Source organism: Pezoporus wallicus, unplaced genomic scaffold (genome assembly GCF_028554395.1).
Source record: "Pezoporus wallicus isolate ANWC-B61680 ecotype Strahan unplaced genomic scaffold, APGP_CSIRO_Pwel_v1 contig_3817, whole genome shotgun sequence".
Lineage (NCBI taxonomy): Eukaryota > Metazoa > Chordata > Aves > Psittaciformes > Psittacidae > Pezoporus > Pezoporus wallicus.
In genome coordinates, this window is record NW_026635157.1 from 3,782,600 (window position 1) to 3,798,461 (window position 15,862).

General features: G+C 36.6%; 1 protein-coding gene across 6 annotated transcripts in view; it reads left to right on the forward strand.

The window, feature by feature from the left end:
* Positions 1-15,862, forward strand: part of ZDHHC14 (zinc finger DHHC-type palmitoyltransferase 14) — a 124,466-nt gene that overhangs the window by 71,195 nt on the left and 37,409 nt on the right. For 4 of the 6 annotated variants that reach the window (XM_057406517.1, XM_057406477.1, XM_057406491.1 and 1 more), the window contains exon 2: positions 8,249-8,421. In XM_057406517.1, coding sequence (XP_057262500.1) covers positions 8,319-8,421 — 103 coding nt within the window. In that variant the 5' untranslated portion in view covers positions 8,249-8,318. The remainder of the gene's footprint in view (positions 1-8,248; positions 8,422-15,862) is intronic. The other 2 variants (XM_057406483.1, XM_057406500.1) reach the window with 1 other exon arrangement.

Here is a 15,862-nt window from a genome sequence, read left to right on the forward strand (position 1 = left end):
CTCTGGAGGTGACAGTTGAACTTCATCCTGCCCTCTACCTGTTCACTGGGACTCATTACATCAAACAATGAGTGAAGTTATTCAGGAAACTGAGAATTAATATTCTCTTTAAGAAAAGGGAACAAGTTGAGAGCAATTCCTTTGTTTTAACTCAGTGTTAGCCAGCTCACTTTTGCTTATATGAGGGAGGTGACAGTCGAGTGTGGTCAGGGGAAGATATTGATTGCGTTGACAGGCCTTTGTCCTTTAGTAAAAGCTAGGCTTTTACATCTAGCCCTTTGCGTTGTGAATTGTGCAGGGCTAACACAAAATATGGCTCATTGAGAGCTCAGAGTCCGCTATCTACCAGCAGTATACTTGCATACATTTCAATTTCCAGAGAATCCTGTGGCAAATCACCTAGAAGCTTGTACTCCTTCAGGGACTTGTTTGTGACATAAGGCATTTCCGCTTGTTTTGTCCCAGTTTTCGTTTCTGTTTATAAGTACTTGGGATTAACCTGGTAGTTTAGTTATAAAATCACATAACAGGAAATAATAAGAAATAATAAGGAAGTAATATGAAGCAGAACAGGAAAGTGTTCGATATGAGCTGATTAAAAGAAATTGTGAGTTTATTCAGTTAAGTGGAATTCATTAATCTGTAGTCTTTTACTATGGAACCCAGACCTTGCACTGTGTTCAAAACCAGAGAATTAAAGTACAAATATATTTTTAGCTTTTCAAGTGATAATTAGTGAACAGAAATTGCAATAAAGCAAGCCTTCAATTTGCTGCGTGGTTGGAAGCCATGCCTTTTGTGAGTTTGCCTTTTGAGGATGCAAGTCATACTTGCATTGGCTTTTCAGAAGGAAAATTTGGTAAGGCTTGGGCTCTTGATGTATAGGTATTCCCCCTTTTCTTACTACCATGCTTGGAAATTTCTGCCCAAGGCAGTGCAGTCAAAGTTTTATAAATTGTATTTTGTAAGACAAAAGTTCATTCTCTGTATAACAAGGAAAAATTTAGTTGCCCTAGTAGGATTTTAGTAACCACATCTGTTCTGCAGATGGTTTCTTTTCACATAATGTATTTTATCTATCCCAACCTTGAAGTTTGACAGTGGATCATTAGAGTTAATTCATGTTGCAGTAAAAATTGGGAGGTTCATGCAAGGCTATTACTTTGATTGTTGCATATCTGTTACATTAAGCCCTTGAGAGCTTTACTTGCGGGAGGGAATTTGTGGTTATTTTGTACAGTTTCACAGTTAACACTGCTTGCTTAGCTTCATCTACACTCCTACATCCAAATGCAATGGGTGTAAATCTGATTTCAGTGGTAATGCGCTACAATTTAATGGAGTCAGCGCTGCAAGGAGTTCCGTTGAACACTTGCTGGTTTGAGCAGGGCAGAGAAAGGTCCCTGCAGTCTTTAATTTTTTGGTAGTTGCTCATGTGTTTTGACATTGTCTTTAAAGACCAAATTGTGTCAGGTTTTCACATGAAATTTTGAAGACCAGTCGTTGAGCTTTTGCTGTTCAAGGTAACATTAAGCTGATTTTACTTTGTACTAGGTTTGAGAGAACTTCTAAAGTACTTTATTTGTTAAGCTTAAAGAACATGCTGTTCTGTAATCTGTGTGATTTTGTCATATTTATCTTCTTTGTTTCAAGGAATAATTTCTAAGTGCTGGTAGAGGCTGGGATACTTATATTCACAATATAATTACTCTTATTCTGTATGTGTTCCCACTTAAAAAAATTATTTTTAATTAGACTTAATTTTAAGTGGAGTTATTCCCAAGAAGTATAACAAATACAGAAAAAAATATGTTTATGGTATGATAACATATCAGATAAACTTGTAAAGCATTCAAGCAAGGTTAAATGCTGAAACTAGTCAATAAATCTGCTTTTATGATGAGGGCATAATATTTTAGATTATTAAACTGAGGAGGAGGTAATATCCTGCCAATTTTTTCCATTCCTGCTGTCATTCTGCCTTTTATTTATTAGCTGTTGTGTTTTCCATAGTCTTCATGTGTTTGCAGCATTCCACATCTTCTGGATTTGAAATTAAGCAAGGTATTAGAAGAGTGATTTTTGTATTTTATCAAATAAGTTCTTGAAACTGACCATTCTGAAATGTGGGGGTGTATGATGTTAAAAAATAGTTCAAAATACAAAAAAGAATAATGAAATTTTTTTCTTTTTTTTTTTTTTTAAGTGAATTTCAAATCCCATTGAAATTAGTCTGTGGTTTCCTTAATTTTATTGAAAATTTTAATAGGAGTTTTAAAGGCTGTACAAAAGAACCAGGCAGATGTAGGAAACTAATGCAAACTTCCTAGCTAATCTTCTTAAGCATTTCGTATAACATTACTTGGGCTAATCTGTATTTACAGCACAATTTTTGTGTGCCAGTGGCATGCTTGTGAAAAATTAGCCATCAACTGGTTGATGAACTTGCAAGTTGTTTATTTTTGTAACTTTTTTCTTCTGTGAGACCTTTCTTAAGAGTTTCTTCATCCTAACTTTAAAAAAAGGTCTTAGAGGTAGTTGTAGGATGCTGGGATATGGGAGTGGAAGTGGAAAATGCCGTCTGAAGAACCGATACATTCAGACATTCTCTGATACTATTTTTCTTCTGGTCTTTAAATTCCTGTGACTTTGATTTCTGCAGTAGCTATGCAATTGGAAAACTTACACCATTCTTTTTGCAATTCTGAGTGTATTAAAACTGTGTTTTAATATCATACATGCAGTACCTTTGAAGTCATCTGTAGCAGGTTGAATCCACGAGTGCAGTCTATAAAAATAATACTTCTGTGATTCTTTTTATGCCTCCTTATACTTCATTAACACTCTTCCGAACAGCAGTGTAAAATGTAGTGTTCTCCAGCTGAGATTCTGTTCTAAAACAAGTAAAAAGAGGCAACCCTCCAAACTCTACAACAGTGAAATTTATTTCACTCTGATCCTTCTCTTTGCCCCATTTATCTTCCTGCAGTCTTTGTCAGGCAGCAGCCTCCAAGGTTCTTGCTGTCCCTCACATTTTGCCTATCCTTGCATCTTCCACTGTCTGTGTTGTGGTCTATGTGCATATTTTTAAATGTTTTATTTAAATTGGTAAGTTGTCATTAGAAAAGTAAATTATAAGCCATTTTTGTTCTTCTATCCCAGAGTCTTGATTTGCCTTTCATCTGTTTGTATGGCTATTCTGCTGCCATCTCTAAATTGAAAGAGATCAAGGTTAGAATGTGGTTTCACAAGAGGCAGTGGTCTGAATGAAAGCCCTACTGACAGCTGCTCGAGTGGAGGTCTCCTCCCTCTGTTCCATTTTCCCTCTCCCTCTGGTTTTGTCTCTGTCTCTCTTGCTTTGTGCTAATATCACTGCTCCTTTCCAAGTGCATATTTGATTTGTTGAAAAGGCAGAAAGAGAAGTCAAGAAAATGGTGTCATCTTCATACATTTTAGTAGACTAATTTGGCTCACAGAAGAACCTGATGAACATCTTTGTTGGTGTAAGGGAAGAAGTTTGGGACCAAATGACTTGAAGCAGTGATGTGGAGTTGAGAGGAAGGGGAAGCTGAGAGGAGTTGTAGGTAAGAGTGGAAGGACAAACAACAAACCCATTCATTTAGTTTAAGGAAGTTGCACAGTCTGGTTCGGGTGTTAACTTGTAACATGTAGAACTGCATCCAGGGTTTGGAGTGCATGCGCTCTCTCTCAGCATTGGACATCAGCTGTGCACCAGCAGGTACTGGTATATCAAATAGGCAATACTTGCAGAAACATAAATTAAATTGATGATGTAGGGAAATGAACAGTATTTTTTTCCCTTGTTACTTGGTTCAGCTATACTTACATAGAGAACAATATACAAAAAATGTACTTGTAGAGTACATTCTTAAAGTATCTGCTGCAAAGAGTTTCATGCTGATGAAAAGCTCAACATATAGTATGCTTGACAGCCAAGCTAGTTGGGGGGGAGGTTTTTTTGTTGGTTTGTGTTTGTTTTAATTAGTGTAATTAAGTGTGATAGCTGCTACATCTTTGCATAAATCTGTACTTTTATTGCTTTTTGCCTGTCATCTTAGCAAATGTTAAGTGAGATCTCAAATTTCTCACAAGTATAAAACCCTGTCTTTTTTTTATACTCTTAAGTAAGTGGTTGTGTTTGTTACTAATGTTTTTTGGTAACTACCAGGTTAGCCTCTCTGCAGGTTAGACTCTCTCCAAATCTCCATTATCCCCACTGGATAGGTTTGTCATTTATTGTATCTCTCATCAATGAATAACAACAACTGTCAGTGAACTATTTGAGAAAGCCTTCATCTTTCCAGGAAAGGCCTTAAGGAGGCTTCTTTTTTCCCCTCCTCTTTTCTAATGAAGGGGTTGAAAGTTGTAGGATTCTGACTGTGTGTGCTCTGTGTGTCCTCTTCAGTACAGTTACTGTGTGTATTTTTCTATTGATCTCACTAGCCACATGGAGCAGGTTACACAGTTCAGAGGGCTGCTGGGTGGTAAGAATTACTTTTGTTGTTCTTCTGCATCCTTCATTCCTAGGGATGATACTTGATAATTATCTCTTAAATGCCAGTGTGTTGTTATTTTTATCTCGCTGTGACAGACTGGAACTTATTTCCCTCCTACACTCATGCAGACTTTCACATGATGCTTCAAAAACAGCTGAGAAGCCAAGCAAAAAGCAGGCCTGATTTGTATAAAACCCCTATATTAATTCAAAACTTCAGGTTGTCTTACTTATTGCTGTGTGCAAATCCAAACATTGTTCTCTGAAGAAGCTATTTCCACAATAACAATTTCTAGTGGGATCTATAGTCAATTAATACTTCTAACAACTGTTTTCTGGGATGGACCTAGTCAGTACTTGCTATCATTACAGATACTGATTGAAATAATTTGCTTTACTCTGTGTTAAGATGTAAACTGAGGATATCAATTCACATTTAGTAGTTACCAACTGCTAATTTAAAGGTATTTGTCACTACTTGCTCTGCAGTAGGACAGAGATTGTTCTGGAGCTCTCTGCTGTGGATGGGCTGTCTTCTTCATGGGGATCCCTCTGTGTGAAAGTTCTGAAATTTGCTGTCGGGAAATACCTGCTAATATTTACTTTAAAAAGACACTGAAAGTGCCATCCAGAAAACATATTTCTTGTAACATCTGAGCAAAGCTGATGTCTGAAGGGATGCAAACTGAATTGAAGCAAATTAATTAAGGAATTTGAGCAGATATTGGGAATAATATTTTTTTGTGTACAGTATTTGACAATTCTAAAAGGAGCAACTCTAAAGCTGTTTAAAATGATATTAGCATTGACTTAATGTAGCAGTATAAACGCATTTGTTGTGTAAGTGTGAAAATATAAATGATATAAATATGCAGTGGTATTTCTACAGATGTGTTGACAATTTGGGGCTAAAATCTACATTTTTAATTCGAAGCCATTTTAATTGGACTTTTTAGTAACTCAGGAGATACTAAGATGTTTTTTCCCCTCCCCCCCCCTTTTTTTCTCCCCACAGACATGAATGAAAAATAAAAAGTCCTGTGCAGTGTCTGGGGGTTTTGTAATTATTAATTGAATTGATAGAATTTTGAAAAAGTGATTGGGCCTTCCTAAAGGATGGAGATCATTGAACTCTGATGCAGTATTATATGGTCTGTTCATACATAAATCAGACTGGATTGAATAGTCCTGCCTAGGCTTACAATCTGAATCTCTTTAAGAACTGGTTTCTCAGCTTGAAATAATTTCTTAATTGGTGGAACATTAGTTGGTTATTATTGCAAAAAATAACATCTTCAGTGTTTTCTACATTACTGCAAGTCAAAGTTGTTAAAATACAGGTTGTTAAATGCTGAAAACAGCTTTAGGTGAAGCAGATTACCTTACACTTGCCTTTGGTGAACAGTGTACAGGCTTTGAGAGTGTTTGGGTGTTGTTTTTTTTTATACAGATGGACTTGGTTCAGCAAGGCAGAGGCATTTTCATGCTTTTTTACTATAGTGAAGTCATCACTTTACAGCAGTGCAAGGCTTTCTCAGTTTTTTCAGCACAGGAATTTGTTCTTTGTACCAGTTCCCTGTAAAATTACAGTTAAAGCGTGTCACTGATATGATGGCCCACAGTTTCCGTTCTCTAAGTATCACTGAGAATTTGTGTAGGCAGATGCCACTGCAGTTTTTGTGTTGGCACCTGTCTAAACTGTGTTGCACCTGCTGTGCTGCTCTGAGATTATCTCATGGTACCTTTTGCACACATACAGCTCGTTTGGTCAACAGACTTCATCACAGTTGCAATTTCTTCGGTATGTGTAATGAATAATGTAATAGAAGAATAGCAGAACTGTGCTATATTTAGTGTTCATTAACGTACATGTTCCCTCTAATCCTTTTAAAAATATGTTCTTGCAGCCTATTTGTACTCCTCTCTGAGCATATCATAGTAGTTTTGATTTCAGTAATCCTTTGTGGCAAGAAATAAATTGAGCAGTAGGACATGTATGTGGTATGAAAGCTTCTTTTTGGTTGCTCATTCTCACTGACTTTTCTGACGTGATGGGAGCAAGGCTTATGTCTACCAGCTGTCTTGCTGCTGCTTCCTGTAGTTAACACTGATTTCATAAATCTGGGGCTTTGAAACGTATTTTCTGAAAGTGTGCATTTGAAGTACATTTCCTAGTATTTAAAAAGTTTATTCATTATATGAAACTACAGATTCTCTTGCCCTTCACTGTTGAATTTTTTATACCCAGTTGTCTTTTTAATCTTTCATAACTTGTTATACCTGTAATATCAACATTCATGTAGGGTGAAAGAAGAATTCCACTCAGCGATGGTATGGTGCTCTGAGTAGCATGCTTGGACTCACTGCATCTGTGAAACCCACAGTGTTCAATGAAACAGCCAAGTACATTTAACAGAATTATGCAGCAAGATAAAAGCTTGGTACATGGTAGCTGGTATGAAAAGTGTTTCCATTCTCTCCCCATCCTGTCAGCAGAAGTGATGGATGATGAAGCTGACATTGTCATCACTTGCTCAGAGTGAACATTCCAGTGAGGTTAACTGACTTGCAGTGCAAAAGCTTGCACTTCTGAATCATCATTGAAGGCAGTCCGCAGAAACAGGAAGACGATGTTGATTAAACTTGATTGATACCTGGAAGCTTCAGATGAAGCCCTAAGGCCTGGAACTTGTTGGCTTTCAGCTTATGTTGGGTTTAGTCTTATTTTAGGACTTTTGACACATATTGGAAAAGGATGAAACTATCTCTGTGTTTTGGCCACTTCTACTTAATATAAGAGCTATGAACATAGTCTTCAGCCTGTGTATTTTCTAAGATGATCCTGCAGCGCTTGTGTGACTCAGATTGACAAGAGAAGAGTGATATATACTGTGTAATGTCCAAGTGTCCATATCCCTTCTTTTTGCACAGCTATAAAGAGACATATTTTTTTGTGTTGTTTAGATTCCAGTTTTTGTGTCCATTTTGATTTTATTACATGGAAGATTTGCTAAAACTGTGATCCAGTCTTAAGCCCTGCATGTATATTGAAAGTCTGACAACCACAGAGCCTTTTGTGCTGGAAAAGGGCTGTTGATGTTGCCATGTTGCCCTAGACACCCCCCCCCCCCCCCCCCAGATTGTTTGTTTCCAGATGTGATGCTGTGATGCATTGTCTTTTTCAGTCATCTTTGTAAATTAGTTAACAAGCATACCAAGTTAACAAAATCTGATTAAGAAAGGATTAGCAGTGGTGTTACAATATTGGTGTATATCAGGGCTATTAAAGGAATGTGTCACAGCTGCAAGTTCCTGAGCACCATCTTTGTGATGGATGATAAATTCATTTCATAGACTTAATTGCATTGCTTTTTACTGCTGAATATCTTCAGGTTATTTTGCTTTTCCCCTCACCCCAGTTTACTTTATGTAATAGGGCAGTAGATTAACAAATACATGATCTATAATATGCTGTCATAAATATTTTTTTATGAATATTGTATTCATTGAGATCATTATTATGCTATTTGGACCTTTATTATATTAAACAGATTATAAGAAATTTCAGAAGTGTCGTAAATACCTAAATATAAATTTCAGCTTCAGTAAACATTTTGAGACAAGTCGTGTATCAGTAGAAGAAAGTGAATTCTTCACATGTATTTATAATGGTAATCAGAGAGCAAGTTGGACTGTGTTATTGATTATGTTTAATCTTTTTTCTTTTTCCAGCTGCCCATATTTGTCAGAGAAGATTACACCTGCTATACCTGCAATTGGTGGGATTCTTTTCTTTTTCGTGATGGGGACCCTGCTGCGCACTAGTTTCAGTGATCCTGGTGTCCTCCCACGTGCAACACCAGATGAAGCAGCAGATCTAGAGAGACAAATAGGTAACACTGAAGGTCTGTTGTCTCTTCACTTTCCTCCCGAGGGTGCATGTACTGTGTGAAGGCAGTGTGCTGCTCTGCTCATGGGAGGAGTTACTCCCATCTTGTCCGTTGTTCTGGAGTTGTAATGTCTGATGACATTGCAATGATTCCTGTGGAAAGATGGTTGATCAGTTCTTCACCAACAAAGATAGTAAGCAAAATCCTGGCCTTGAAGAATCATAGTTATTACTGTAAATACTTTTCAGCAAGTCTGGTAGAAGTCTCAGTAGTGCACAAGAGAATACTTCCTAAAGTGTTTTTGGCAAGAAAGCTGTTATTGCAAAAGTTTTACAGTTGTGCCTCTTTTAATGTAATGAACCCTCAGAGTTTATCTGCATTTAATTATGTTGTTACTCATGTTGTGAAAGAGTTAGGTAAGTCTCTGTGTTAATATACAGTCTTGTAAGTTGATGCAGTCTTGGGAAGATTTTTCTTCAGTAAAAGTAATAAAATGTTACTATTTTTATTTGAGTAAAGCCAGCACAATTAAAGGAGAGTGAACTAGATTTTAATCAGCCCCATTTATCAAGAGAATTGTTAACTAAATTCTAATTGTGGAATTTCTACAGCTACAGACATGCTGAATAACTAAAGTGTGCTACAAGGATAAGAAAACACAGGATGAGTTTGCAGAACTGCTTCATGAACAGTGGTGGGTTTTGCTTATTTTTATGTAAGCTACTAAAGCTTACTAAAGGCTACTACATCTGCTTTAATATGAGAGTCAATAGAAATCCCATTTCTGAAGCAATTTCAGAGGAGCACTCACTCATATAATTGAAAAGACAGATAACAGGTTTATGCAGTCACAGGAGAAATACCTGCAGTGTCCTTGCTGTTTAATACTACTAGAGTACAGTCTTAGGTCTTGTTTACTGTGACAAATAATTTAATGCAGTAGGAGCAAAAGCTGTTGTTGTAGGTGCTTCTGCATCTGTAGAGTGTGAATTTGAGCAGTTAACTTCAGACTATTTTTTTTCTGGTTCTCTAGGTTGTATGTCCTCCACAGAGCGCTAGTGAAAATGTCTGAGGGGCAAAGTCATTGATTTAGACTAACACCATATTATGGTGTACACATGAAGCAGAAGTTCTAGTTTAGTTTCCTCAGAAAACAAATGTAGTTTGTACACACCTAAATCACACTGTGAACCATGGCCAAGTAAATGGGAATGATACAAGAATTCATGGCAAAATAGCAAAATGTTAACAGCAGTATGACCTCTTACTACATAGCTGTCAAGAGACTGAAAGCAGTCATGCAGCTATATCTTCCATTTAAGAGATCTGTTGGACAAAGAAATATTGATAAGGTAGAACAAAAAAAGTTGGTATTTGTATTCACTCTTTTAGGCCTTAATAAGCATTTAGCAGAGAAAAGGTAACAAGTTACCTTAGTTACTACCTTAGCAGTTGGTTGAATCTAATGGTTTAATTGTGATTAAAAGTCTTCTCAGAAGGACTTAGTTTCAGAAAACTGGTGCTGGAGGCTATTTTATTTTCTGGAAGCACGTGTTATCTTTGATACAGCTCAAAAAAGCAGCAGGATTTCAAAATACAGTGATGAGTTCATTGATCATCACTACAGTGAGATCATTTTTTTTCACGAGGTTTGGAAGTTCTTGACCGCAGCTGTTATACTATGTTATGTGTTCCGCTAAAAAGGTGTCTGTAATAAGCATTATTTTGTGTCTTTTAAAGTGTTTGGGTTTGAGTTCTGAAGTGGAATCAATGCATTTGCAACATGCTATATTTAGCAGCTAGTTGTATTTGCGCTGTATGTGCTTTGTCTGAAGGTTTTGAGGCTTTTAGAAATGTATGACCATGGAACAGCATCCTCAGACTTTGTGGAAAGGAAATTTTATAGACCTGGTATAGCATTCCAAACCAGTGTATTCTGCTGGCATTCACATTTCAGGAAGAAGATCTACACTGCTTTTTTACATTGTTTGGATTAACTGTGTATAGCTGGGAGTCAGCTGTCATTGCCATCACAGGAAGGTTACATTTAGTCAGTCGGGGCTTAGCTTTGGGCAAGGACCGTACCGAACATAGTATACAGGAAAGAAAACTATTAGATCCTACATGACCCAGATAGCTCCATCCCAGATGGATGCATTTCAATTCATACATATTTCTTCTGTTTGCTTACTTTTGGATATGGCACTCTGGATTATTCAAAAAGGTAATCTTCAGTTGGCCTGCCCTTACATGCCATAAAGAAATTTTAATACAAAATGGAGGAGTGTTGTGAAGCCATATTCTCACTGCACTCTAAATAAACGCATTAAAATGGATATGGAATGTTTTTTTACCAAGGAACAGGAATTCTCTTTGAACACAATAATTTCAGTCCTTGCTTGTGTAATAGAAGAATTCCTAATATTCGCAGAATCCAGATCTGTGAAAAACAAATGCCAAAGTTCAAATTTGTGTTGTTGGGAAAGCCAGCAGATTTCTTAAGACAACTGATTTTGGAGCTCGTTTTAGCTTTAGCCAGTGCTGTCACTGCAAACTCCTTTCGGAATTGAATACTGAGTATGTAAATGTGCTGCATAGAAGTAAGTTGCTATAATGGGTAATGGTGTATTTTTCTTATAGCTGGGAAGGAAAGGATGGAGACTGGGGGAAAAACACATCTCACAATTATTTGAGGAAGTGTAGGAAAAGTTACAATTTCCGTTCGCTTCTCTTTTTTGGCCCCATCTCTTCTCAAAAAAACTATTCTTTCTGTAAGAATTATGGGTGGGAGGAGGATGGAATTCAGACAGGGTATCTTCCTTAGTGTTGCCAAAAAGGAATGCTCCTTTATATCATAAAGCTGTGTTCCAATTTGTAGATAAATAATTGTTTAAAATTTAAGAGTTTTCCAGAGAGAGCAATTTCAAAATAGAGATTCCCATTTAGCTGTTTTATTGCTTTTGTAGTTACTGTGGCAGCTTGCCAGTATTCTGGTTTTTTTAAATTAAGGGGTTTTTCAATTTTATTAATGCAATATTTAAGGAGCAGTGGACATTTTTTGTCTGTTTCAGTACCGGAGATCCCAGTAAAATGTCTTATGATTGGAAGGTAAATATATTTGTTAGAGATTTGAAATCATAAGTCTATCATTTTAATTGAGTAACCTTTCATAAGACTTACTTGGAGAACTTAGATTGCTGTTAAACCTTTACATGTCATAAGCCTGACGTCTTGACCTCTCCTAGCTATTTTACTCCAGCAGTCCCAGCACACCTATTTTTTTCTCCTCTTGTGAAACACAAGTAATCTTAATTTGCCAGCCATCAAACTATTCTCTGCTGTCCTAATGATAAAGAACAGAATGTAATCTGTTTCCAAAGTGTAAAAGTAGGTCTTTATCGTATGTGGTATGAGTTACTTAAAACACTTAATAAAGGAAGCAGTACTTTCTAGATAAAATAAAACATATGTGATACTTTAGAAAGTTTAAATTAAGAAAATAGTGTTGTATGGTTCAGTTAAATTTAATCTTTCACAAATTTAGCATTTTAAAGTAGTTTAAAAATGAAAGCTTAACAATTGTTTAATGAGTACCAAACTTGTTTTTAAATCACTTCTACAGAACAACACACAAACCTTCCTACTTATATGCATAGAACCAACCCATTTGTGTTAATTGGTCTTCTGCCTTCTCTGAAAAACAGCACTGTGTGTGTCACTGCTGTACCTAATCAGGAGTTCTCATTAGGAAAAGGCTGGACCACCATAGGAGGGCACTGTATAGAAATCACACTCATAAAGCATATTTAAACCAGAACTAGGAGAACAGAAGACATTTGTGTCCAATACTGCTGACCAACCATCTTTCTTTCACTTATTATATTAACAAATTTCTTTGAACCCATTTTTGGCTAAGGATAGGATTTTGAAGTTGGTTAGAAGTAGGATTTACAGAAAAATCTTCAGGCTTTTTACTGCTGGTAATCCATGTTGTTTCTTTTTCTCTGTAATGAGATAAGTTTTAATGATTGAGAGAATAATTTATTCCTACTATAATGTGGGATAATTGTAACCAAAATCTGAAGCATAACTGTGTATGAAGAAACATGTATTTGAGGGAAGTTATCTTAGCCCTGGTTAAAGTAAAGGATATACTTGTTGCTTCCCTTACTAAGAAGTTTTCTGAGTGAAAAAAAGGGTCATCAGTTTAGACAGAAAGGCAGCTATGGTGTTTTGAATTGTGCCACTGGTTGCTGATAGATCAGCCACAGGAAAATCATAGTTCTAATTCCTTAAACTGTTTGAAAATTTAATAAAATCTTCCTAAACACTGCGAGGCATTCGCACCTGTGTTTGAAAAGGGACAGAGAGGAGGTTAAGATTGTGAAAAGATTAGTAGTATCCATCTAGGTACTGTCGTATGTTCCCTATCATCTCTGTAAGTACTTTTCAAATTCTGTGTTCATTTCTTTGAACTTACTGAGTCTCTTAGGCAGAAAATGAAATTAAAATCCATTACTGAAGCTGCTACTGAAATTTACTTGCTGATTATCTACCTCTAAAAATGGCAGTGCAGTTGGGGGAAAAAAATTTTCAGAACAAAAACTAGGATAACTTATTCTTTTCATGTAAAACAGTGGTCTTTCTAATGGGAATTTACCTTTTCAGTAATTACGTATAAAGATGATAGTGATGATGGTCTGCTAAATGATATTGCAAGTGAGCTTTTGAAGAGTAGTTATTAGGATTTAGTTATCTTGCTAAGACAGTTTTTTCACCATTGTATCCAACTACTTGGTGAAATCTTGAGTGTTCTGTAAATCATGTTTTAAATACACCTTCAGTAAAGGATTTTCCCCAATTTAACCACAGCAAACAAATTCCTCAGTTTTTAAATCCAGTATTCATATATGTGGTATTTAATTGTATCTGGTTTTGAAATGAATGTGGTGTAATAGTCTCTCTAGAATTTTAGATGTACAGTTTAATTCTCTATTCTTATAGAATGGCAGACGTATAAGCAGGCTATAAATTAACTGTCTGTGTTCTTGGCTCCATTTGAAGGATGAGGTATATTTGAACACTGGCTAATTGGCATAGAAAGTGGCTTAGATAAATTATTTTCATAATCCAGAGGTTATAAAGACACACGCACACACAAAAAAAAAAATAATCAAAAGGAGCAGTGAAGTTGTTCTTTGGGTAATAACATAGACAGGCAAGGCAGAAGGCAGCGCTGTAAGAATGTACATCTGGTTGTTGTGGCCTAAACACAAGAAGTTACTACAGTTTGTTCTGGAAATTTGTTCAGGTTTTGGTTCGTATTTCTGGAGAATCCTGTGCTTTCTGGTGTTTAGAGTCCATTCTGGGCTCTCTTCTGCCTCTTGCACTGCATGCTAGGTACATATATCCTTGCATTCTGCCCTGTCTTTCCTGTACTTCTGTTCAGCCCTGCCTCCATGGCTCTTAGCTGAATCCTGCTTGGTTGTATCTGGTGGTTGGCTGTCACTCCTTCCTGTTTTTCTGATCCTTCCTTTTACTCTGCTATTTACTCACCTTGTGTTTCTGTGGTGGATTTACTCAAAGCTTTTCCTTTCTCTGGGTTGGGCAGGTGCCATCTCTTTCTTGTGGAGGTGGTAGGGAGGTAGTCAGATTCCTTGACTCTTGATTCCTTGCTGTGCTTGACTGCAGCAGTCTCCAATAACCCAGTTCTGCTGGAACATGTCATCCTTGGTTTCTCTGCAGTGGTGGAGTGTTCATAACCTTTTCATAAACAGGTTAATCTGTGCTCTGCAGTAAAGAAATACAGAAGTTAACTCTATAGCTCTTAACAAGATGCTGCTGAGGATAGCTAAGCTGTGACAATACCAACACCCTGCCCATCTTTTTTCTACCAAAGTTTGTGCAGAAAAAGTTCCATGGTAAGCTCAAGGATACAGCATGTGCTAGGTTTCAGCTCCTTTTTCAAATTTGTCTAATATGATAAAGGTGTTAAAATGTTTATAATTCATCATGAGTTCCAAAGGGGTTGAATCATCTTTCTTAAGCATCTGAAAAACAGAAATTGGTATCTTAGGAAAATTCTCCCAAAAACCAAGAGCTTGATTGAGTGGAAGAATCCTGGTGATACCTATGCAAAATGCCAGCCTCTGAGTCTCATCTAAATAGCACCTCCCATTTATTTTTGATGTAATAATTTGAGAAATCTAGGTGGAGTTTGTTGTCACATTGGAAGGTTACTAGACTGTGCTGTATCTCCATTAAGTACTTGGGGTGACTTCCTTATAGCAGTTCAGGTACCTTGGTCCTGCAAGAATATGGATTGTGTGTTTGGGGGTTTTGTAGTAGGGTAATGAAAATGCTGGAGCCCCATCTAGTGCATGAACATCTAACACTGCTAGAGAAGTTATAAAATGTGTCAGAGCAGAGAGGATGGAAGGCAATCCCATTAGTGGGAAATTTTTAACTTTTTGTAAAGTGTCTTGCATTACTACATCTATAATGGATTAGAAAAGTATAAAAAGTAGTGATTAAATGGAGGTTCATTTGGGGAAGGTGGTTCTGTAAAGGTTAATCTTAATGTGCCTTAAAAGGAGTGCATATGTTAGAAGATTATCTGTATTAGAACCCAAGTATGAGCAGTCCAAGTGAAGGCTAATTACAGTGTGAAAACATCACTGAAACACCAGGACATGTTTAGCACATTTGGGTGAGATAAATCTGAGTAAATCCAAGCACATTGGACCTTGCCGTGTTGCTTTGTTCAAAAACAAAAAAAAATTGTTAATAAACATAAAGACTGGGATTTCAGGTTTGATCATGCAATGTAGGATTGTGGGTGAAAGTTTGACTCCATGGAAAGTCAGCAAGGCTGTTGTTGTTAATTTCACTTTCATTAGCTTTCATCCTTGGATTTTGAGATTAATTTTCCTCAGAGAGCTAGGATTTGCTGTCTCCCTGTGAACTTGAACTTCCCTGCAAAGGTTCAGAAGGAAATCCTCTTAGAAAACCAATGTTGTAAGTATAATGGGCTGGCCAGTAGTCTCCCTTTTCTGCCAGAGAAGAGGGAAGTGGCCTTTGAGAATTTGCCAGAGCCTATTTTAAAATAAAATAAATACAGTGCACTTTTTGAACATCTTAAAAAGTGGGAAAATACTGGGTTTAGTCATTGTGCATTTTGGATGCATAAATGATTCATTAGGAAAAAGAGCTTTTTTCTTCTGAGCAATTCACCTTGACTGGTTTAAGTATTTTTGTTTCAATGATCATGTACGTATTCAGGAACAATAAGATTTTGTAAAAGAATACGTGAAAGATTACTGTTATTTTAGGAAATTCAATGATTCACTGATTGTAGTAGTATAGAAAGCTACATGTATAGAAAATTCAGGCTTTGTGTGCATTTTTTACAATTATGCACCTAATTTGAGTATGAGTATCAATTGGTCATCATTGG